Consider the following 25,978-nt stretch of genomic DNA (forward strand, 5'->3'; position numbering starts at 1 on the left):
CACGCATTTATATCTCCTGAATATCACGAGAGATAAACATGCAATTAACTGATTTAAAAATATATAATTATTGATTTTCTTTCACAAAGCAACCTGCTTTCATTTTTAAAGGCAATTACGTATTTAGTAAGTACACAAAGGAGGCTGGTCCTCCAGCTTAAAGAAACAGAACAAAATAGTTGCATTTTTCCAAAGCCTCCGAGGGTTTTCAACAGAACTGCAGCTCCAAGCAAGTGATGAGCTGTAGAGGATGGGCTTAAACCACCACTGATCCAAGCACCAAAAGCTTTGGGATGTTCCAAAATCTCCCTTGATCTCATCTCTACCATGCCAGCCTGTGAAGGGTTATCCACTGAGTCTACAAATGCACCATCACAAACACATGCACCCATATTATAATGCTGTAAAGCCTATTCAAAAAGCAGTTCTCAGGCCCAAAGATAGATTTTGTGATTCAGTCTGGTTCCTCACAGTGTAATCTTATTCCCTCTTCTCTTGATCTACCCAGATTGAATTAGTCAGTACCTGCTCATCTAGAAAAACAGGCAGCTGTCACTTCATCAAGCAAGTTTATTTGTAGATCTAGGCAACTAGGCCAGAATGTCATGCAGTGTGTCAAGTTAACGTATAACTAAGGTCACTTCCAGCTGAACAAAGGCAACCAAAATCCTCCAGCATATTGCATTACCAAAGTTTGTCACAGAAAATCAGATAATGCTAATACACCAGGAATAGTCACATAGATCTGATTTCACGGACCACTGATCCCTGGACACTAGAAATGATGGTGGAAAAAACTATGCATATGAAATTGTCTGTCACAACGCAGAATAGTGCCATTACAGAATGTGGTTGCTGTTAACCGCAACAAACTGATCTATAGTATACATGTAATCAAAGACAGCAGAGATCCATTTAAACTTGCAGTTAATATGAAGAACAACAGGACAAGCAGAAATTGTATTTTTTGTAATTAAAAATCCAGTAAAACACTTTTTAGTGTCTAAAATAATATGGTTAACAAATGACTCCTTGACAGCTACATCATGTTCTCCCCTTTCTTATAATGTTAAGACATAAATAATTTCAGCCTCAAAGAACTGGAGCAGATTCTTGAAGGTACAAGCTTCATTGGTGGGAAAAGAGATCCCTCAACTTAACCATTAATAACAAAGTAACTAAAGCTTATTATCATATCCAAAAAGGAACATTTCCTAGCTTTTAACCAGGTGCACAGAAGGGAAAGGACAGTATATGTCAGTTCCAATCCTGTTTTCATTAACCTCGAGAATGACTGGCATTCATTTGTGACGACTGTCAATATACCGGTACTAGAATAAAGTTGTTCACAGGGATCTTAAAGGGATATAAGAAGTGGTAAATGCTCCCTCCCTGGCAGTGTTCAAGGCCAGGTTGGACGGAGCCTTGGGTGACATGGTCTAGCGTGAGGCGTCCCTGGCCATGGCAGGAGGGTTGGAACTAGATGATCTTAAGGTCCTTTCCAACCCAAACCATTCTATGATTCTATGATACACGTGGTTGGCTGCAAAAAGACAACTGTTTAACAGTTGACATCTCCATTGAAGAGGTTTGGAGAGAAAGTGAGTAATGGTGTGTAAAGAAAATCTGAAGTAACTATTCAGAACTGTCAGCACCATCATCCCCCCAAAACATTAGACCAAAAAGAAGTAGATATGACACACACAACAGGTACCAAAATAGGTCCTCCCAAGTGCCATCAGCCAATGCATTGAGACCCCAGGAGAACAATGAATACAGCAAAGCTCAATTTTAAAGCAAGAGATGTCAAACAGAATTCCTAAGCCCATGCCATCCAATACACTCCCATGATTTTCCATTCCATTCCTTCCAGCAACATCCCCAAAACCACTCCGGTTGCAGGCTGTTCCAGCAGCCGCAAGAAAGACAAACTCAACCGCAAGGGAAAGATCATGTTCAGACTGTATTTTCTCCTTCTGGCAAGGGAAAAAGCTGGTGTAATGGCCCAGCAGGAGATGTTTGGCACAAAGAGGAGGACACCTTGATTACGGCCACGGCAGCACACTGGAAATACCTGGCACAGAGGCAGCAAAATGCCTGTGGCTTGAGAAGGAGAGATACCCCATCGGTATGTGAGCACGGGGGAACACGTGAAGGCAATATCTGCTTGTGTTGTGCCAAAACCTCCCTCTGGCCAAGAGCCACACAGCAGGTGCCAGGCACCTCCGAGAGGAGAGGCATCTCCTGAGGGTCCCACAACACAGTGGCCACCACGGTGGGGCTGCAGGTGAGGCTGGTGGCCAGTGTCAGAACTAAATACAATCTGGGAATTCCTATTACCTTAGCCTCAACTACTCCTCTGGATTAATACTTTAGTTCAAAAGCTGCAGCAGGTGCTTCACAAGCACTGCAACTCCAGCTCAAGGAGCTCATGCCAACAGACATAGAAGAAGCACAGACAAGACTGCCTCTTGAGCATTCCCAGTGCCAGGAGGCAATATCCAGGGGGTAAACACTAGAGTGGCAACACACCCATAAATTTTAGTGGAACCAGGTTTTTATGTCTGCATATCTAAAAGGTAGTTTCTGAATGGCAATAATATTTACCATTATTGTTATAGACCACTAATGTAAACCAGAAAGCCATGCTGGGGAAAGGGATGTGTTCATTAGGGTATTTTATGAGAATTGAATTGTAAAAAGTAAGTGATAATCAAAGAAATTGATTAACAGAGAAGGGAGATTTCTATTTATCCCAAAGGCAAACAACTGTACTTTATGTTAGCACTATGGTGCTGCTGTCTCTGCCAGCAGAAGACAAATGCATTTCTTCTGCTAGCCTGAACCTGCACACACTGTGTATACATACTGTAGTTACAAAGCATATGCAGGGAGTTTCTACCAGACCTGCAAAACAGATGGCCCCACAAGCCACAGACAACCCTCCCAATGACTCCTTTGTCCTGCCATCCCATCTTCACCTTGAAAGGTAAAGTGGGAATGAAAGGCAAGCAGGAATGAATGCCTTTCAGAAGATCAATATTCCCCCTAATTTGCGCCTCCAAATAAAGGAGCCTCTCATCCTCTGACAGCGTGCCAGGTCTCAGAAATCCCAGGCCAGTGAACGGCACATGTGAAGGCACAAACTACTCAGTGGAGTGATTTAGGTGCTCATAAGCAGTACAGGATGCAGCCCTGCTGCTCAAGTGGACAGAGCCTGAGGACAGGGGCTGGTAGCAAGGGACCCGCGCTGCTCTGCAAGTTGTGGCTTGGCGTGTTTTCTTTGCTGGCTGTTAGGTTCACAATCAAGCTTCTATTTTACATGCAAGCACTTAAAGGTCGCAAGAGATACCGTGTAAACCAAAATACTGTCTCCCTTTTCACAGAGTCTTCGGGGGAAACTAATTGTGGTTTAAAGGAGAAGGAAGACATGCATGAGAAACAAATCAGATAGGACCGATAAAGGTGACATTACACGGCTGTAAGGCATCTTGCTAAAGCAGCCTAAGTATAGAGGAGAGCAATCAGTGGGTTACTGGGTGTAACACTGTGATGTGCTGCCACATCCTCGCTCTACTGAGCCTCAAAAAGAAGTGGCTAGAGACTGGGGCTTGGGGTGGGGAGGGGTTTTGGTGGTTTTTCTTTTAAGGAAGACTGTAAGGCTAGGTTAGAGGACACTTATTTTGGCATAATAAACTTCACTTCCTTGGCTATGTTGAAGCACCACGCAGTTTGGGGACCTCCTTGGGTAGCCAGTGCTTGGGCCAGCAGAAGGAACTGACAGCCACTGCCCCAGTTCCTTGGGACCAGGGAGCAGCGGCCCAGGCTGGCTTTGGGCAGCCAATTTCACCGAATCCAGGTCTTTATTGCGCTGTTCACACAAAATCCTGCCATGCCATAATAAAAACCACAGGCCTAACACTACGTTAGTCCTAATTTTTTAATTACAGTATTCAGGGATTTAATTTTTTTTATTTATATCTGTCTACTGAACACATTCCTGAATGTTCAGTAACACTTCTTACCTTTTAGAGACAGGATAGGATTTTATTGCTGGTTTATTCATGAAGCTACAGGGAGCCACACACCAGGAAAAATTCTTTTCAATAAAAAAGCCAACATTTTTAGAAATCCAACTGCAGCTACAAAAGTAGGTGCTTTCTAATACCACGACAGATTGTTTCACACACATATTTTAGCTGCAGAAAGTTCAAAACCAGACAGAATTCAAAATATGAGGCACAGGATTTTATGGCCCTGTCACAGAAAATGACTTTCGAAGAAGAATGTTTCACTGAAATGGTTTCAGCTAGGAAACAGGGAAAAGTATCTGGAAGGTTCAATGTTCACAAGGTAGTCTGGTGTAAAAGTCATTACTGGCACGTGCATGTGCAGTCATGCAAAGCATTCTTCACTTAACAAGAAATACCTGGGTTTGCCTTACCAGGCCTCCCAGCTGGGTGCTAGTTTTAAGGACACATGTTGAGCTGATCCCTGTGGTCGCAGCAGCCTGCCCACAGGCTGGCTGCAGGGGCCTCCTCTCCCTACAGAAACCCTGCAAGGCACCAGTGCTGCTGTGAGTGTAAGTCAAGCAAAATCACAGCTGGCAGAACACATTGCATAAAATTATTTCAGAAGGCAAGAATAAAGCAGGAGAAAAAAATCAGAGAGTGAACAGATGAAAATAATTATAAGACAATTTCAGAGACAGGCTTTGGGTGGCTTAAAAGGAAGCAAGACAAAGTTCAGGAAGGGAAAAGCAGAGACAGCCCGAGGGTCTCGGCTATTCTGATAACAAGGAGAGAAATGTCACAGGGGATCAACATGCTGAATTTAATAACTGTTTGGAGCCAGGATGAGGTGGGAAAGCAGGCGTTAAGTTTTTGTGGAAGATGTAAGCTTTGGCAGCAGAAAGACAATAGCTCCAAGTGGTGTACACTGACTTTCGCATGCTCTGGAGGAGTACAGTAAAAAAGGGAAACCAGCATCATTCCTTTTTGAACACCAGGCTCCCCTCAGCTACCCAGTACCATCAGTTGTAACATAAGCTTGCCACAGGGCCAGCCCCTCTCTGAACGTTAAGGAAGCGTGGCTGGTTATGTGCAGACCTACTGCAGCTTTACAAAACCAGACAGGCCGATTCCTTCTACATTCATGAGGAAGAGGAATGCTGAAGCCTCCATGTTGGGGCAGCACAGTCACTGAAAAGACAATTCTTAACATTTGCAAGAGGAGATGCTATAAGCATGATGCCTGTTTTGCTCCTTCCCAATAGAAACACAGCAGCACATCATTCCTGTTCTCTACTCCAGTCCCCCCAAGGGCTCCCTCTGTTTGGAACAAACACCTGCAGTGGTTTCATTGGGAACTGACTGGAATGGGAAAGAGATCAACAAGCTCAAATGCTTTCAAGAATGCATTCAATATAGCTGTGAGACCCAGCCAACCTGCTATGGTAAAAGTAATGTTTACAATGTGGTTTGAGAGCACGGACTTGAAAGAAAGAACTGGCATCAGCCACAGAGCACTCCTGTCTTATCATAAAGGCTTTGCAAATCACAAAACAACCTGTCCCAGGTATTTCAGGCATGCGGAAATCACACTGCCTGTTACTCTCCTCATCTAACTTGTCTGTTTGTTTTCAAGATTTGATTTTATCTGTTCCACCTTGAAGGCCTCTCAAGCAATTACAGTGTACGTTCTGCAACCGTGAGAAACAGTTAAGTGTACTCTCGGATCTGCTGTGTATAGGTATCTGCCCTTAACTTTCTTAAATCACTATTCCTTTCAGCTGGAATTTATTATAAAGGTAAAAAGAAGCCAAATATATCAGACCTTTAAAATCCACACAAGCAGCAGAAATTCTGGTTTGTCCAGTTGCAGCCAGAAGAACAAACTATTCCAAATTCTGAATATTTAACAAAGATTATAAGATGTTAACTTCTGCATCTGGCAATCCACTAAGCAAAAAAGCCTTTTTCAAGCAAAAGTTCTGATACCAACAGGTCCATGTCACCCTCCTTACATTAGAATTTCTATTCAGTCATCCTTCAGCTATACCAATGCAGCCAAAATGCCCTGAACAGACAGCTCTTCTACACCTAATAAAAAGAAAGCTTCTGATGAGAAAACATCACTTTATCTCTCTTCCCTTCCATTCATCTGTCTTGTAACATGCTGGAAATATTTGTACTGGCATGCAAGAAAGCAACTATAGTGCACCATTTAAGGATTAAAAATGCTTCTGAATAGAAGAGTTAGAATCTACAAGCCATTGCTACCTTATAATGCTGGGTAGATTCAGACACTGTTAAATTCCTTACATATTTAAAAGGATATTTTAGAGTATATTTATTTTCCCTCAGTTTTACAGCTTTCATTAAACTAGACAATGCCATATTTTTTCCCCTCTTTGCATGCTGAAACTGGAATTGCTTGCCTTGGCAACAAAGTCCTGTAATTTCTACGTGGCGCCTTTCTTCTCGTACCACTGACCAAGTTTGCTGCAGCTATGGCAAAAGCTCGATCAGAAAGCTGCACCACCAGCAGAAAGTGAAGAGCACCCTTCCGGGAGTTTGCAAAGAACAGTCACAGAAAGCAGGTGGTGGGTTCTTTTATCTGCTTCCTGATTCAGAAACAGCTGAAAACTGCCCAGGTGCCAACCCATCTCATCACACTTGTATGAGGAACAAGCCCAGCACTTACTGTTCCTTGTTATTCCCGCTGTGGCTAGAGAGCTTAGCAAAAGCCCAGGGTCTTTAGGGGTTGTTTCTGCTGGTGTTGTGAATCCAAGTTGCAAAACGAGTGCACAAAGCTGCATTTCCCTGAACAGGGTAGAAACATCAACAGCAGAGACTTCACTTCTCAGAAATCCTGACCTCTGCCACCCCAGAGACTTCCGGGAACAAGGCATTTTATGACTTCTCAACATCATGATCCTCCTTCCCTTACACTGTCAAAAACACTGGATGCTACTAAATGCAGGGAGGTTCAAATGCTGCTGAAATTTGGGTGACCAGAATGCAGCCCACCACAGTTAGAGCTTTTTAGAGGTGAATCAATTATACCAAATGGTACTGTAGTTTCAAAGTCTGAAATGATAGCAGTCTTCCCATTTCTCTGAATCTTTGCAAGGAAAAAAGAAGATATGGGCCCTTCATTAGGATGAACATTTGCTTCCACGCTTTTTTTTGTGGTTTTCTTTTTTTAATTACCTTAGCATCCTCTGATGCCTATAAATCTGCTGTCCAACAATTTGCTCTGTATACTTCACAACGTTGGTATTACATTGACTAAATCCCTGGCTTCTCACTTCCCCTCTTTTAAAAAGAGGCATAACATTTGCCTGCCTCCAGTCTTGTATTTTTCCATCCTCCACATACTCAAAAATAATCTGTATAAGATTTCACATTGCTATGGCTATCGTACATTTTAATTTTGTATCCATTTTTAGTGATTTCAACCATTATTTGCATACCTTCCACATCACATAACTGATCTTTAATACTATTTGTCACTGTCTTCAATTTACATCTAACATATTTATCAAATCATTTCCATTTTGTCTAAAAAGGAAAAATATAGGCTGTTTATAAGGCCAAAACAAATGGAGGAAAGTCTCTTCAAAAGAGTACAAAGTGATGAGCCACAAATGACATATGATACCTAAAACTATGTGAGAACTAATGACTCTTGCCTGTGCTGCCACCAGCTCCAGTCTTTTTGTGGTGTTAGAAGAAAATGATCCTAGTTCTTCTGAAGCTAAGAATGAAGGGGATGGTGAAACTTCAGCAGAGATCCAAGGGATTTCTACCAGCACACGCAAGGGAAGGACTGCTGCAAAGGGAGCTTTAACAGCTACCTTTCATCTGACTCCACAGCACTGCAGATTCCATGTGGCAGTGTCAGGAAACAAAAAAGAGAGACTCTGCTGAAAACATAAAAGTGGGGGAAACGGAGACATCCAACGTTTAAAAGCCCTCTGACACAAAGTGGGGACAGAGAAAAGCACAGACCATCTTCCGGCAGGCTCTGAAAACACAAGAGGTGTGAGGAAGCACAATTTGTTCTGGCACATGGGCAAGGGAGAAAAGGCTCCTCAAAACAAGGAATAATAAACATGGCTCTAAAGAAAACCATGGTTTAGGCAACTCAGAAATCCAAGAAACATATGTTAAGGGTCTATACATGCACTATGTAGTGCATATGTTTAAACACATGTATGTGGGACCATCAGCCATAGTACTAAAATGCAATAGTCATTAATGTATTCAGTGTTGCCCATTCACTGGGTTTAATACCCTAGGGCTTGTGCAAAACTAGACACAAGTCTGAATTTGAGAAAGTGTTATGTACCTAACTGGAGGAGCGTTTCTGAATGGGCTGGCTGGACGGCAGCTGGAGCGCAGGATGAGCCACCAGAGTTGGTAAGAGCCATGCCAGCCAGCTAAAGAGGTAGCTGGATGGGAAAGCAGGAATGCTGGGTGGTAACCACTAGGTACACTTTGGGATTAATAAGGAGAGGTGTCCATTGACTTCTGTTTCCCAGACTGGGGAGAAAAGAAAAATAAACATTGTTTCTCCAACATTCCTGCCTCCTTTTGTATCAAATACAGGAGCTGTGGGGCTGTGGCAGAAAAATCTCATTTGCAGAAGAGAGATTAGCTGAATTGTCACTTTGCTCTGCCTTGAGAGCTATAGTGAGAACCTCTTCCTCTCCCCCTCTCTTCCCCACTCCCAGGCCCCCATAATTAGTTCATTGTTATAAACTGTTAAGAGCATTCCATTCCACTCCATAAATGAGGGTGAACATGGGAAAACCATTTGTCTTGGTAGACAGGAGGTAAGTGAAACACCTCCTTGATACTCAAAGCAAGAGACCACTATATAAAAATGTAAAGAGTAGTTAAAATCTTTGAAGTGTCCTAGCTCTAAAAACGTTATACAAATAAAAGTAGGCATTAATAGGCAGCACATTTTCAGCCACAGCAAGGCAGAAGGAAGAGTAAGATTCAGACTATACATTTTTTGCTTACCTATTTCTGGCCCTATTTGGTCACCATATCTTGTGGCAGTGTATGAAGCTACTCTTGTATCAGTGATTTACTACTTGGGACTCTGTAATGAAGACTAATAGCCCAGGTAGCAGAAAGAGAGAAGAAGAGGAAGGATTACACTTAACTGCACTTAGTTAAAAAAAATAAATAAAAATTAACCTCAGGAATAAAACCAGGGCACATGAAGTGTTCTAACCCAGGAGGCTGTACATACCAGCAGCAAGAAAACAAGACCCAGTTGCTTTCTCTCATTTCAGTCATACTGGAGCCACCTGAATTCTCCAAACTGGCTATTATGAGGCACTGCTGCTGCAAAGCTTAAATCACTCCCATGGCTCAGACCTTTGAAATCTTCCATGACACGGTCTACAGTCGCTGCGGATATGAAAGTGGCTCAAAGGACATCAAAAAGCAGGTAAACCAGATCATTAAAAACATACGATGCCAGGTTAGAAATCAGCCCTTCACATTAATACAGACAGAGCCAACAGCAAAACAAACCAGCAAAATGATGGTTAGCGTCACTCCGAAAGGCTGAGCCAGTTTCATACTTCTAAACATCACATATTCAGGAAAATAAGACAAGATCTATTTGGAGAATGGAGGAATAAGTGGCATAGAGATGGAATGATTTTCTCTCTGAAGGTGTGCTGAATCTTCTTCATTCTCCCCTCTTTAGGCTACCTTTCGAACTATTAAAAACAAAACAAACAAAATCCTGTATAAAGCCTAACCGAGAGCTGATGAGTATAACTGAACTATCACACTGATTCCTAATTTCCTGAGCAGTCCTACAGGATTAACCTGACAAAAATCATTGTTGCAAGAGCCCTTTATGTTTCGGCGCTCCAGCACTCCTCCAAGGGCTTGCTTCCACCTTCTCCATGAAGGTGACAGAAAGCCCAAGTGACATAGTGACACAGCTAAGGTCTGCCGGAGCATCAGCGCCACTGACCTACGGGACCTGCATTCAGAGCCCACTCACCCGGGCAACTCATGTTGCTCCCTCTTCAGCATCAGGTTTGAGGGAAAATTCTGTGGGAACAAGCCAGGTATCAACTGAATCAAACACTTCCAGCCTGCAGCACTACAGAGCTCCAGACAGTTCTGTGCCACGCTTCCTGTGTAAGCAGCACAGTTAATTAACTCTGTGTTGATTAATGGTGCTCTCTCACATCAAGAATTTATTGAGTCTGTTATTATATACAAGGTCATAATTGCCAAACAGCCACAGCTAAATACCATCCCTTGCAGTCTACTCCTTAAACATCATAATGTAAAATTAATTGGTACTTGTTTGCTAATTAATATGAACTATTTTAAGCCACGCACCATAAAACTTACCACTGGTATGCTCTTTTCTAAACAGCCATGAATGAGCACAACGATTTTAATACCTTGGGAAGAACCTCCTCTTTTGAATCGGGGTGGGATGGGGGGAGTCTTTGTTCTTTGTAGTGGGACTTTTCTGTGCTCAGGCATTTACCAAAAGAGCTATTCTCAAATAATTAGTCAGCAGTTATTCTACTTCCATGGCACATTAAGACAGACCAGCAAAAGACGTTCTTTGTGTGAGAACAGGAGCGCCCACACCAAAATGTCTATTCAGAATAATTATTTTGGAGTAGCTGCTTCAGTAAATTTCCAAGCACCACTGAGATCAGCTCCCAGAAAATGATCTAACTTCGCCTCAGGGTAGCAACAAAGATCAAAAAGACATCTGAACTCCTTTGTCCCTTCTGGGATCTTTAAATCCAGGGTTAGCCTCTGTTTAGGGAAAGGGCTGGCAGCATACCAAAGCAGATCCCCACTGTGAAAGAGAGAAGCCCACACGTTGCATCCCTAATCCTAAGGACAGGGAAGGAAATGCTTTGCACAGACATGGCCCCTTCCCAGAAGCAAGGAGCTGGGGCAATCACTGACAATAAAGCTACACCAGCTTTAACCAACCTGTGGCAGCCCCCCATCTCAAGGCAAGTCAGCATACAGACCTGCCTGGCAGTGGAGCCAGAAGGCAGAGACAGCATCCCAAGGTTGGACCTGCCAAAAGTAGGGAGAGCATCGAGCCCCAGGAGTCCACCAGGGAACAGACCATTGCTCCTGCAGCCTCACGTGCTCCCAGCCAGGAAAAGCCCCTTCTATGTGTATTTCTGCAGGCACTCTTAACTGCCCTCTAAGGGCTTGTCAGTAATGCAAACCTTTTCTTCAACCACATTTGTTTCCAAAAAAGGGGCACAGGCAGCATAATCTAGGTCTGACTGCTTTTTAAACTCGTTTAAGGCAGACATGGGCAGAGAGATGGCTTTTACATTGATTCCACTGACCGTTCTACAAGCACCAGGGATCACCACACTACGGGGAGTACAACGCACATGAACTTACGTGGTAAGGCACAAGTCACACAGCTCTCCTCCGGTTTATCCCTCTGTAGAGAGAATTACCTTATGGGTGAAACATCTACCATGGCTTAAAATCATTACTGCATGTGTTCAAGGTTCAATTAGCATATTAGCTGAACACTTAGTTAAAAATAGGCAAAAATCTGGACTGTTTTCTCTCCAAGCCTACTGCTTGAAAGCAAACAAAATATACCAACAGAAGCAGTGTCGGGAATGAAACACTCTTTCTCAAATGCAACATTATTCCTGGGATTGCATCCACATAGCTGAAGCACAGCTATTTAACCCAGCACTCATTTTTGATGCTCCAATATCCCAGCAAGCAGCAGTGCAATTCAATCCAGCAGACTCTGAACAGTTCAATAATCTCACAGGGCCAGATTATACACAAAGAGATTTTGCCACTTCTGTGGGTCAGAGCCTTCCCTTTTTGCTGGGCACTGGGCAGGCAGCTGTAAACAGGCACTATAGGTGAAAGTCTGCTCCATGCTAGAGCTTTTCGGAGGCAGAATATAAAGGAGCAAAGCTTAAGGCATGAGTTACACCTGCTTGTCCACCTCCTCTTAATTTTAACCTCTACAACAGAGTCAACCAAAGAATTCTCCAGACAAGTGTCTGAAAGTGTTCAGGTCTTTAGAGACCTCTTTAAAAGGGCTGGAGACCATGTGTCTGCACAGAGACATCTCTAAGGAGTCACACAAGAGCTTTCAGACAGTTGTCTGGAGTTGTCTTCAGCCAGCCCCACGGGAACAAGAAGTGCTGAAGATCACATGCCTGCTCTGTGGTTTGCCGTCATTTGTGTCTCCTTTTCCAGGCAGCTCTCTGGTAAAGCACATACCTGCCTCAGAGGACATGAAGCAGTCATAAAAACCCACTGAAGATATGTAAACTCTGCCCAGGAACAGGAAACGGGAGATCTTGAATGCAATCCCTGATTAATGTGAAAGCCATGTCTATGCCTGCAGGAAGAGGCTAACAGCAAAGCATGCTGTAACCAGCCACCCCAGGTGACTGCACCTGCACTGTCGAGCATGTGGGTGCTCCTGGGCCGCACAATCTCCCCACCAAAAGTGCGCACATCCTCCTCACACTCATGTCTGGATAGTTCACCCTCTGAGCTACACGGCTGTGTGAGCTAATCTTACTCTTCTCTGTGGAGGAGGACAAATCTGTTCAGCTCCATTTGCTCCTGTTTGCAGAGAAGAAACAACACTCCTCTGGGTAGCAGGGGTGATGCACAAATTCACCAGTCCTCATGAAAATGCTTCTAAAAGCAGTACCCTCTTCTAATTAGAAACTAGATTATATGTCTATAAATATGTACATGAAATAAACAAAACTTTGTGAGAAGACTGCTCAGTTCCAGCCCAACATGAAATGGACTTTGTGTGAACATACCGAATGGGCACCATCTGATCCACTGAGAGTTAAGTTCTCATATTTGAGAGGCTATCTCTATTTCTTTGATGGACCCAGTTTGGTGTGTGCGTTCTGTGGCCAGCACTCACACAATCCTGGATTATTAGGAAATTCAGTCTAAACAAGTGGCACTGACACAACAGGCTGATCTCACTTCTACCGTTTGCACTGCCAGAATACAACGCTAAGCCTATGACACAGGATTAGTGACCAAAGACAGCCACCCACTGCAATCAGCATAAACCTTTACCTACCAGGTAACCCAGAAAGCACTTCCTAACAGAGCGCTTTCTCTTAAGAGAACCAGTGCTGATTTTTACACTTTGGAACAAATATCTAAACAAACTATATGTTCCCTGAATTTAACACTGCGCTGTGAAACTGCATGCCACCATTCATTTCTCATCTTGCGACATCCTAAGATTGGCATCAGCCCACACGGTAAACAGTGTTAAAACAACATGCAAGGAGGAAGGGCACCAGTGTGAATCAGCCCCTGAAAGAAGTAAATCAGGATTTGCCTCTTGCTCTGTCGCCCTCTCCCTTCTCAGTCTGACCTTGGTCACACAGCTTCTCTGTATCCCAGCTCTGCTGCTGCAACCAGTGCCAGTGGGCAGCAGCACTGCACCTCCAGCTACACACATCCTACATGCTCCATCTGCAAACCCCCCACCCCAGAATCAGGGCCACATCCAACAGAGGAGCATGGTTAGATGCTTACATTAAATCAGGGCTTGCTTACATTAAAAGAAAGAGATTTCCTCCTACTAGACTTGATTCACTCTGAGCGGGATGCACCAGAATCACTCACCTAAGCACGCCCCTTTCAAACAGAAGCAATGGTTGCAGGATCTGGCATACCGTGTTTACTTGACTTTGGAAGAGCACTTTGGAAATGTTCCTGGAGTCAATGACTAAATAAGTCCCTCTCTTGATTTTAAATTGGAGATAAATGCTGCATGTCACATTGGCAAGCATATTAAAGCAGCTGGAAGCACAAAGACAATATCGGCTATTTCAGGCCTTTGTTCTCTCATTTTTTACCCTTGGCATGTTAAACAACTGAAGACCACACTGAGCAAATCAGTGTTTTACCAGATAATACTGCAGGCTTAGAGCTTCGAAATCCCAGGCTCCCAGCTCAGGCAGAGACACCAGCCCAACTTCCTGGCCTGTGGACCCAGCCTCCTACCGCCCGCAAGCTCAACAGCACAGGCACGGCTTTGCTGTGCTGCCTTACTGCACAGAACACACAAGTAATAACCTTGATTAAAAAACAAACAACACACCTAGGATGGCAAGAATGAAAGCACCAGTGAAAAGAGGACATGTTGCCCACCTCTGTCTATTATAAGTATGGGGAAAAATGAACTTTATACATAGAAACAGAGAGGCAGGTGCTGCTACCAACACGTTACTATAAATACAAAGCAGCTTCCCCATATTCCTGCAAAGCTGGTCTAGATTCAATGCAGCCGAAAGCAAAACTTCATCCAACGATGAGATTTCAGAAGGCAATCTGCAGCCCTTTCACCTTGGAAAGGCAAGAAGCCTATCAAGTTAAAATGGTGTTATGATAAAATGCATTATGTTCTCCATCTGAACGGTACTGCCTACATTATTAATGATGAAATGCATATGATAGCTTTTTAGCGCTCACACTAGTTCCCTTTCCCAGAAATTATTTGATCATATTTAGAATGTGAAAGCTTGTGCATCTAAGTGCAGCTGACTGCTGCCTTCAGTTTCAACATGACAGAGAGCAATAGAATGACAGAATGGTTTGGGTTGGAAAGGACCTTAAAGATCATCTGCTTCCAACCCCTTGCCATGAGCAGGGACACCTTCCACTAGACCAGGTTGCTCCAAGCCCCTGTGTCCAACCTGGCCTTGAACACTGCCAGGGATGGGGCAGCCACAGCTTCTCTGGGCAACCTGTGCCAGTGCCTCAGCACCCTTACAGTAAAGAATTTCTTCCTAATATCTAATCTAAATCTCCCCTCTGTCAGTTTAAATCCATTCCCCCTTGTCCTGTCCCTACATGCCCTTGTCGAAAGTCCCTCTTCAGATTTCTCGTAGGCCCCCCTTTAGGTGCTGAAAGGCTGCTCTAAGGTCTCCCCTGAGCCTTCTCTTCTCCAGGCTAAACAGTATCAACATGTGGCCCTTGGAGGAATCCTATGTATACATATTTCAATAGTACAAGGAGCTTTCATTGAAGCCCAACTCCTTTACACAAAAAAGCTAAAGCCTTAGCTCAGTAAACATATCATCAGGTATATCTGTTCGGGCTGTGTGCAGAAGTCAACCATTATGGTTTTGCTTACTTCCTCATAAAGATGCAGCAACATGCAGCTGCCAGGAGGAAGCAGAGGCTTTGCGAGGGCCTTCTCCCCAAGTACTCCTTTTAAAGCAAGAAAGCAAGCCATTACAAATAATTCCAGCACAAAAATGCACGTCCCTGCATAAAACCAGCTCGTAACACAGAGCACAAACACCACGCAGACAAGCCTACGTCAGGCTGGGAGGTTCAGCCCCACATGGCAGAAACAGCCATGTATTAAACAGCCTCCATTTTTGGTTGTACATCTGCAGCCAGGCAAGACTTATTCTTCCCCTAAAAGCAAAACACATGCAAATGTGTGTCATCAAAAGGCAAGCAGTTTTTCAGAATGTCACAATTACCTAGCCACAACTAAATGCTGTAATTTGTTGACCAGCTCCTTGCAAACTTCAATAATGACCTCAAACCCTTGGATAAAACTGCAAAATAATTTCCCCCCTTTAAATGTAATTTTGTAATGCTTTGATTCCCACCCATCACCAGGCTGAAGGGCTCCAGCAGCATGCTGCTACTTGTTTCTAGCGCAGCAATTAAAACAAAGCTGCAGCCACACACAGCAGCTGTGGGAACTTTCCAGCCCAAGCTTTCCAGCGAACAAAAACAGTGGCGATTGTCAGATATGTACTTCTGGAAAAGAAACTTTTAATTTGAAAATGGAAACACCTGAAAATGCATTTTTTCAGCTAATAAACATTCCAACTAAATGGTTAAAATACAGAGGTTTTCTGCCAGCAAGTGTAGCTCACCTGTGTGTTCTGCCATACACACCGGCAGCAATGTGTGAAGCAGGGCATTCGAGAAGAAAAGCAGGAATAAAAACCAAGAAATGGTCAATGTTATCAGAATATACTTTGAAACATTTGCCTATAGGCTTATACCTACAATTTCTGGCTCCTGGGGGCATCTGATGACACTAGAACCTGTATGGGTACTACAGAAAGAAATAAAAAAATCTGGAGAACAGAGATTAAAAAAAGCCTAAAAACATAATATGATGAAGAATTAATTATTTTTTACAAATCACAGAACCACAGAATGGTTTGGGTTGGAAGGGACCTTAAAGATCATCTAGTTCCAACTCCCCTGCCATGGGCAAGGACACCTTCCATTAGACCAGGATGCTCAGAGCTCCATCCTCAAATAATAGCTCCTAAAGAGAAAGCTGCTCATTTCTCAAGCAAACAGTCAGAGATCTGCTGATGAGGGGGGACAGCTTTACGAAGAAGAGAAAGCACTTGGCCCAGCTTCTCTGGGTGAACACACCACCCTGCGATGGGCCAGCACGGGAAAACCCTTCCCGCTGCGCCACATCCCAGAGCCTGCCTCTCCGGGAATGAACCAGCAGGATCAGCTACACCCAGATCTCTAGAAACAATCCACAGAAGTTTTCTTCGCTGGCTTTCAGGGATTTGCCCCTGAGACCAACAGCACTGCCACAATGGAGCGGCACCAGCTCAGAACCTTGCCCAGGGGAGCCACAGCGCAAGCAGCCGCCGTGTTCAGCAGCCAGCCAGCTCCAGTTTGGGCACTTGTATTCCCAGGTCACAGAAATCATCTGCTCCCACCTCGAGCAAGGATCCAGATAAAAACACTACCTTGCCCGAACCAAGCCATTACACAAGCACCCAAGCTGGGAGGAACATTTATTTCTCTGCTAAATGTAGTCATGACAACCACATCTTCATTTAAGAGATGAGCAGGAGGAGGTCATGAGGCACTTGTCACGCAGGGATAAAATACCACACCTCAAGTGCACGCAGGAGGGTAAGTTTTGCCGGATGTCATCTGCAGTTGAAGGAAACTAACATCCTAACACGACAGGCACACACCCTGTCAAATTCAGCCCAGGCATTTAGGCACAACCACTGCGAAACCTTTACAGTAACACCAAACAGCAAACTGCTGGAGGATTTCTCTGCTAAAGAAATACCCGTGATAGACTTGAGCATGCTACACCGCTCCAGAAACCCTCCTGATTAAAGTGCTTCTTGTTTACCTTGAACAAGCTACAAAACTATCAGGAAGTGATGCTTTTGCAGAAGCCATGATCAAAAAAAGCCAGTGCCTTCCTTTTCAAGCCTGTATCTTGTTCTCTTTGACAACTCAAAGCTTCCCTCCCCTACCTCCTTTAAACAGGACCATCCCTGGAGGCATTTAAAAGACATGTAGGGACATGGTTTAGTGGTGGACTTGACAGTGTTAGGTCTGCAGTTGGACTTCATGGTCTTAAAGGTCTTTTCCAGCTTAAATGATTCTATGTGTCAGAGCTCTGGTGCCATCTATACCGGATGGCAGCAACCATCATTCCTAAGGTCTGGACAAGGGCAGGAATGCTGGTACATCCCATTTTTCCCAAAGTTTTTATTTTATTCTAAAATGCAGAGCCATGTCTCACAGTATATGTGGCATGCCCAGAACAGCACGGCTCTAGAAAGCCAATGCTGCAGCAATGGAGTTATTTTGGTCCAACCACGTTTTCATTTCACAAGAAGTAAAGAAAGAGCCACTCCTGCTGGTAAATTCCTCCTCCTTCCTTCCCCACAGTTACCTTTGTTTTGTGGCTACCTGAGTATTTTGTACTAAATTGGATTGTCTCTTCCTTGCTGTGAGCCCTTTCAAAAGCACCTGGCAGCCTGCAAATTAACACACACCTTACTATTACCTAGTAATAATATGAGGTAGGGGAGGAATCATGGGACCTCATGCCATGCAAAATTAACCTGTGGCCACAGGGCTCAGGTTCATGACTGCTATTTTACACAGCAGATTCAGGGGCATCTCTCAGATGCTTTTACTTGTCAGAAAGAAAGGATACACAGAAAGACAGCCTTGCCAATGGAATGACTCTGAAATAAGTTAAAAACACACCATCATTTGGAAATGTAACTGGTTTTGTTAGGAGATTATTTGGTACTGTTGTAGTTATTTCGGTTCTAAGTGTCTTCAGATGCAAGTCCAGCCTTTGCCCAGCTGATTTTTATGATCTTTGACATCTGTTTAAAATTATTTAAACATCTGTTTAATGCTGCTTCTCTGTGATCACAATAAAAAGGATCCTGATGGTCAGCACAGAACTGTCAAACACAGGAAAACATTTGGGAAAGGGAGGGAGGGATAGAAATGTTCCTTTCAGTTCCAGTCACACTGCATTACTTTCAGCAATCAAGGATAACAGGCAAAATACCAGGAGATAGGATGATGTTTTGCAGTTAATAGCAGCCTAAGTACACACACTAACCATTTATCTGGGCTTCATTACCCTTAATACAAGCATACACATGCTTGTAGGGGTAGCCTGAAAATAATTGTCTTGTTTTGTACATAGAGGGCCTGAGCTGGTGACACTGAAGTCATGGCACATTTGACCCCTCCGGTGCACTGGTTCATGGCTGGACAGAGCCTGTGTCTGTCTCAGATCTACAGCAAGCTCCCCACTGAATTTGGCAGCGCAGGCATAAAGCACTAAGCACTGCTTCTCTTAAAAGCAGCGACGCAGGCTTCAACTCTACGTAACTTCCCATTTTATTTTTGTTTATGGAAAACATTCTCAGTGTCTTTCAAAGAAAGAATGATGCATTTCCCCTGTAAACATGAATAACTATAATCAACAGATAGGCAGGGGAGAGCTTGCATCAGCGTGTGACAGCCAGACACCAAGAAGCAGGATGTCCTCACGCACAAGCCGCTCTGACCCTCAGTGCTTCTGACACAGCACAAAGGGCACATTTGGGCCAAGGCGTGTGAAGGCAACCTGGTCTGCAGAGGCAGATTGCTGGCATCCCAAATCGGACACAGCCACACACAGCACGACTTCACTGGCTTTAAATGGGAAGAAGAAGAGGGAGTTAGCTACAGAGATGACCTGCAGGCCTGTGGGCACTGCTGGCAGTCCTGCAAGGAGGACTTCAGTTGGCAAGGCAAGCCTGGAAATGGGATGGGGACACTACAGAAACTTAGATTCTTCCACAATAATTTTCCAAAAGGTAACTCTCAGAAGTTTACATAGAGAAATATTTTAAGCTATTTTACCCTCTGAACAGAGTGCTGACAGGAGCAATTGTCTGTGTCTGCTGTCGAGAACCATCAATGGAAACCCTGAAGATTAAAAGCACACTCAGCAGGACTTTGAGTAACAGGCTTTCTCTTGAAAAGTTTGCAAGTGGCAAAAAAACAGTTCTCAGGAAACCGAATTACTCAGTGTAAGTATGAAGAATAAGCCATGCAAAGAACTGCAGGCAGTGGGCAGGGACAGCAGCGGCAGGAAGCACGCTGAATCTGATGGTTGCTCAGAGGACAGAAGAAAGGTGGGTCCCCATAACGACTACTGCTCAAAAAAGCAGCCCCACAAGTCAAAAAACAATCGATACTTTCACACTTATAGAGCTCTGGTGAAGGAGAAAGGCTCATGAGGAGGAAGGAATGGCAACTCAAAATACAGGAAGGGATAAAGAGTTGCAGTGAGCAGGTTTTCTCAAACAGCATGGGAGGGGCACGGCAGGGGTTTTCATGCCCTGTCCTATGTCCAGAGCCAGGCTCAAGCCATGTCAGTGCAACTCTGGAGACACATAACCTGAAAACCTCTGGCCACCCGCTTGTTGGAGTGCTTGTCTTCTGTTCCTGCTGCACTCTAGCTTAAATGCAAAGGCCTTCATCACATGCAGCTGCACCCTCATATAAAATACTAACACTTATCAAAATGGAACAGGTACAACCAATAAACTGGATGGGGAACAAGACAGAATTGAAAAAAACCTTTTCTTTTTCAGTCCTTAAAGCAATTTGAATGCTTGCTGTAATCAGCATCCACTATAGAGATGGCCAAAAAAAAGGGATGAATAAAAGCTTTCAGATTTAGAATAAGTTTTGCAGTATATGTATAAGACAACCAAAATATTAAGTATATCTGAATGTTTACAACTGCACAGACATGCCACTACAGACAAAGATTACAATCCTAGGCATTTAATTTAAGTCTTATGAGCTAACTTAGGTTGTTTTCGACTCAGCATTTAGCCATTCAAAAATGGCTAGCGGGGGGTTACTGAAAAAAGGAAGGCCTGAAAGAAACTCATGCAGCAAAAAATGACGGTAGAATGCACTTGCTGCGGTTACATGATTTAAGGGTTTCTTGTGGCCTGACTGATGAGCTAGCAATTACCATCACTGGAAGCAAATTTAAGTAACCTACACTAATGCTAAACCCTTAAACTAAGCTCTCCTGCCTAACGAGTGAATGCAGCCAGAAGCACCGATAGTATCTTCGAAGGATTAAGCATAGCAATAGCTTAACACTTTTCAGCTATATCAGAAACGATGTAATAATGAAAGTCTGTCTTCAAAGCCTGCATAAGAAACTGTGTGATTAATTCCTCAGCTGTCTGAACGCTCCACGTGCTGTCAGATGCGGCTGGTAAGAGAAGCCAAGAAGGAGGTGAGGAGGAAACAGGTTACTTACAGAAATGTGTGTTTGAACTCTCAGCGTGGAGGTTCTTCTACACGACGCTCTCCTCACTCATCAAGAAAGTCACGGACCCAGAGAAAAGCATGTATTATAGGAATCAGTGACAGGCAGAGGAGAGAGCTCTCGGTTTTGGAGTCAACCTCCCCTTGAGCATCACAACTAAGACCAGACTACACAGTGCATAAAAAGCAGCTGTGCTCACAGCAACCCAACCACTGCAGGTATGTTTGGTACGCAGTGTCCCACGTGCTGTAACTCCCATTGCAGGACACAGCAAGCACACGGGCTGCTGTGGCCTCTGGTGTTTAAGCAAAAGGAAACTGTTTCCTGAATCACTGCAAGTTATCACTGACACAATTGCCTCGATCCTCAAGAGCAGGAAGAAATGCAGAAGGCGGCTGCTCCCACAGCCTCAGCGAGGCTGAGCACGGGCAGGAGTTGTTACAGGAATGCAAATATTCCCAGGCACATCATTCTTCATCCCAGCTTCACCTCTGTTTTGCCTGGGTCTGCCTATAAACACATGGGGCTGCTGTTAATGTGCCTCTTCTAGTTAAGGGGTGGGCCAGCCTGGACATAGCGCTCTTCAAATCTGCAGTAGCTAAGAAGTAGAGCTTGGGCTGACACACGCAGAAGCTGCAGGCTGCACAGCCCCACTGCCTTGGTTACAACTGCTCAGGCTGCACCTTGGAAAGGCTCCACCAGCGACAGCCCTGAACACACAGAAACAGGCACACATAAACTTCTGCTTTCAATTTAAGAAGAAGCACCACAGGCAGCTTTGAAGGTGTCCTCCCCCTCCTCCAGTCTCTCAGAAGTGAAAGAAAAAGATCTGGTGGAGAAACTGAAGAAAATCAAGAGTGATCCAGTAGGATGAGTACAGGTAGAACACCACATCCCTTTGTGACAGGAGACACATAACCACAAATAAGAACTATAAGCCTGACATACTGTGTTCCTGGCCACAGCCTGACCAGGAACCACCATCAGTGTCCACCAACACGTAATGGCAGCTCAAAGAAGCCTCATCCCTCAGCTTTGAGGGTTCTCAGAAGATAAGGGAGAATGCGAAAACAACAGCCTATCATTTTTTATAGCTCTACCGACTTCATAAAGATGTGGTCCGCTTGACTTAAATCTGTTGTGACTTCTGCTGCTGAAGCAAAATCCTTGCTGCAAGATGCCAGCAAAGGTTTAAAACCTCTAAAGACAGTAAATTCAAGGGCTTCATTAAACACATGAAAAGCACTGAAATGGTACAATTTTGGTGCTCTGTAACATATGTTTTTTTAATATTAATGCCCGCAGCTTAGATTTTTCATATGCAGATTCTACCTGAATCTCCCTATTTGAGACTCAGTCTGTGCACCACAGGGTAGTGAAGCCTCGTGGTGTGAAACACTTTATTTGCCAGTTGTAAGCACCACATCTAAAGATGAGGATGTTCAAGAGATATGTCAGGAGGGAGGCCACAAACACTGCCTTCTGCTACACGCGAAAACGCATTACTGACTGTGCTCGGTCATAGAGTGATGCTTTTACTTTAGAAGCGGCTTTACTCTTTTTTCCTTTCGAAACTCTTCTAAACGCTCTATACAGCAGCTTTGTGCATGTGGAAGGTTCCCTCAGAAAAGCATACACAGGCTGCAAGAGAGGCTTGCGATCTCTAAGGAAGGGGTATTTGGAGAGGGGCTGGCTGCAGACAGTTCTGAACCCAGCAGGAAGGTCTGAGGCTCACAGGACACCCACACTGCAGATCACAGGCAGACCTCCTCAAATTAAAAATAGCAGATTAAGGCATGCAAAGTGTGTAACAGTTGGTAGGGTATGTGGATAAATCAGGATGTGGGATCCATAATATCAATTTACTAAATATTTTTAAATGCTTTTAACTACCAGCAATGTGAATACTGATTACAGCTGTCTGCCCACTGCTAAATTTAACACGATCTAAGGGTTTAATACTATGTTTTTTCCTAGTAGCCTGTGAACAACGGCGGCAGCTAAACAGAATAGGCACTTCCTAAGTAAAAAGGCAACAGGAAAAATAATTTATACGTATGGCACAACAACAAAACGAGGGAGAAATCCCGAGGAAGGACAAGCAGAGCCGAAAGGCCTTTCGAAACGAACCAACGTCCACTTCCATTGCCTCCCCACCGACGGGAGATGTCAGGATTTCACCGAAGACCGCGGGCCGACGGCGGCACCCGGCGAGCGGGCACCCGGCTGCCGCGACACCCGGCAGGCTGCGACCGCCCCGGCCCCACGGCTCCGCGCCCCCGGGGCACAATGTCCACCGGGAGGAGACGAGAAGCGCGTCTGCAGCGGGCGAGGGGCAGCGGGGAGCCAGCACCACACGGCCGCTGTGGGCCTTGCCGAGCCCCCCGCTGAGGAGAAGGGCCTCCCCTGGCGGCTCGGCCGCCCCGCACAGCGCGGAGCCGGGCTGAGGCAGAGGCTGAGGGGGAGCCCGCCGCCCCGCTCCCGCCCGCCCCGCGGCGCCCACCTGGTCGGCGAGCTTGAGCACTGCCATCCTCCACCGCTGCTCCCGCGCACATGCAGCTCCTGCGGCGAGCGCGCCCCGCGACCGGCGCTAATGCTGCTGCTGCTGTTTGTGGTGGCGGCGGCGGCAGCGGCTCCGCTCCGCGCCGGCGGGGTGGAGGCCGCCTCGCCTCGCCTCGCCCAGCCCAGCCCAGCCCGGCCCGGCCCAGGAAGCAGGGGCGGGCGGGCTGCCTCGCACGGGCCGCGCCGCCACCGCCGCCTGCCGCCGCCTTTGTTCGCGCCGGCGGCCGGTGCCTGCGCGCAGCGGAGCGCGGGGCCACCCCGGGGGCTCTCCGCGCCCCCGCCCCGCCGGGCAGCCCGAGGGGCGGCGCCGCCGGAGCGGGCCTGCCCCGCCGCCCGGGCCCGCCCCGCTCCACGGCGGGTGAGCGGAGGGCGGGGGGTGAGCCCGGGCCGTAGCCGGGGGTCCCCGGGGGCACCTGCCACACGCCGCGGGGAGCCCCCTCAGGAGACAGAGCCTCAGAGCGGCGGTGGAGGCCGTGCTGCCCCCGGCCCGCTGCAAGGGGGACCAGGCTTAGGGCATAATACCCTTGGCTATGAGCTCATGAGGACCGAGGTGTTCAGGCGCACTGTGGCTCCCACCAGGCTGAGGGAATGCGGGGAACATGCTACTCCAAGCCCGCATGAAAGGGGAAATCGAGGCCTTTACCTTTGCCTTTTCCCATGTGTGTGTGCATACGCAGAGAAACTGTTTGTCAAATCACATCCAACAAGCAAAACTGTCAAGAGTTGCTTTGGTTTTGGTTTGGGGTTTGTTTTTTATCTCTTTTTGGATTATACAGTGTTAACAGCTGCCTTGCAATAATCTGGTCCAAGTGTTTTCATACTCAATATATTATTTCACTTCTCAAGGACCAGCACATCAGATAAGCTGTACTTCTTTTTAAACAAGCAAGCAAACAAGCAGCACAGTCCCTGCCCCGTGCTGCAGAGGAAAATAAGCATCACCCAGTGTTGCTGTTGAGTTGACCTGGGACAAACTGAAGTTCCACCCTCAGATCTGGCTGTCAGCGTGACCTGAACACCAGAGCCAGGCTGCACAGCCAGGCACGTAAGGGAGGGGAGGAAGCACGAAGGGCTAAAGTCTTTCTTACCCCTCAGTACTGACGAGCTGAATCCCTGAAGCACGTGATTTGATTCAAATAATTGGCACAATGCACAGCAACAGGAGTTAGAAACACACTGACGGTAATGAGGGTAATTACATTTTTCCAAGGACATGTAAGCGGAGAGCAAAGGAGTGAAGATTCCCTCTTCCCCTCCTCTGTGTTGCATGAAGAGGCCACATATCTCCCTACAAGTTAAATTCTGCCCCCGACACATCTGACATGACTGTGATTTATGACTTTTCAACCCTTGATTGTAGAACGGGGTGACTTTAGTTAAAAAAAAAAGGGGGGAAGTGTCTTCTATGGAAGAAAACTAATCCAAGAAGGAAACAGATGTTGGTTTCAGGCTTCTGAGGCATCATTATAAATAGGGATTAAAAATAACATACAAGTCACAACACATTTTGACTCCATCTATTTAAAAGGGGTCTTAATGGAAAAAAGAGTGTTACTATAAATCAGTCTTTTAAAGAAAAATAAATACAAAGCAGCGAGAGAGAACCCTGTACCTGTTCAGAATGCATCAGTTCCATCAGGTTTTCTTTTTAACCTCTTCACCCTCATGCCAGAACACCTACAAGCATTATGCTTGCATCAGCAGGTTTGCTGTGTGTGGAACCATGCACTAAAGAAGGGCGCTGTGGACCGGAGCCTTTTTGTGTCCCACTGGTTCAGTCCACAAATTCCGCTTTGACAGTGCGTTCCCAGGCTCTGTCGAAACACAAGCTCACCACACAGAGGTCAGCAGTAAGCAGAAGTTAGCTTCCAGCTGAGAACAGGAGGGAAAAAGGGAAGAAAACGCAGAGAAATATCAGCATTATAAGGAAAGGTCTCGTCTGTTGTTTTCCATTGTAAATGCCTATTTCCAAGGACTTAGCATTCCCCGTAGCATTTTCCCTGCAGTTAAACTTGGTGGATACATAAGGAAAATGATTTTTTAGATTTGCTCTGTGCTCCAATCAGAGAATCTGGTAAAAATCTTGTACCTTCTTTGGGACCCCCAGCTACCCTCCTGTCGGGGAGCTAAGCTGATGGTATGCCATCTGCATGGAAATCTGCTGGTGCAGTAGGAGCCCAGTTCCTTGGGAGTAAATAACTGGGCTAGATGGGAGCTAGTGTTGAAATACCTTTCTGAAGTTTCTGTTCCCAATAAGCACAGTCTCGTGCCAGCTCCTCTTTCCCAGGCCCCACAGGACGGTGTCTGGGAGGACCAACCCTCTAGGACACTGCTCCTTGGGAAGGTTCCCGTGGGGCACACAGGACAACAGAAAGTGTTCACATCCCCTATGAACAGGGCAGCACTCCGTTTAGAGAGGTCCTTACAACTGTATTTACGCTATCCATTAAAGTGCCCTTTGCATGAACTGCCAAGATTAGTCACAGTGCTACAATCATTACCATCACAGTAAGGGAGTCCAACGCTTCTCTGAAAGTACAATGTCCTCCTCTCCTGTTCACAAAATAGCACCAAAAAACTGCGTTACAGGCTTTTGACTTACCATGCAGAATTAACTCTCTCTTCTGAGCCATTTTACTCCACAACTTCTTAGCCCTGGCTGGTACACTGACAGTAGTTTCATAGCACATTTTCATGTGAAACCATGCAGTATGCTCAATTGCCTTTTTGGGGAAGA

General features: G+C 45.4%; 1 protein-coding gene across 7 annotated transcripts in view; it reads right to left on the bottom strand.

Annotated features, from left to right (window-relative positions):
- ANKRD44 (ankyrin repeat domain 44) overlaps positions 1-23,530 on the bottom strand; it is a 137,949-nt gene extending 114,419 nt beyond the window's left edge. For all 7 annotated transcript variants that reach the window (XM_030486250.1, XM_030486249.1, XM_030486253.1 and 4 more), the window contains exon 1: positions 23,183-23,530. In XM_030486250.1, the coding sequence (XP_030342110.1) occupies positions 23,183-23,209 (27 nt within the window). In that variant the 5' untranslated portion in view covers positions 23,210-23,530. The remainder of the gene's footprint in view (positions 1-23,182) is intronic.
- Between the last annotated feature and the right edge of the window lie 2,448 nt (positions 23,531-25,978).

The sequence above is a fragment of the Strigops habroptila genome, chromosome 5 (assembly GCF_004027225.2).
Source record: "Strigops habroptila isolate Jane chromosome 5, bStrHab1.2.pri, whole genome shotgun sequence".
In the NCBI taxonomy this organism is placed as follows: Eukaryota; Metazoa; Chordata; class Aves; order Psittaciformes; family Psittacidae; genus Strigops; species Strigops habroptila.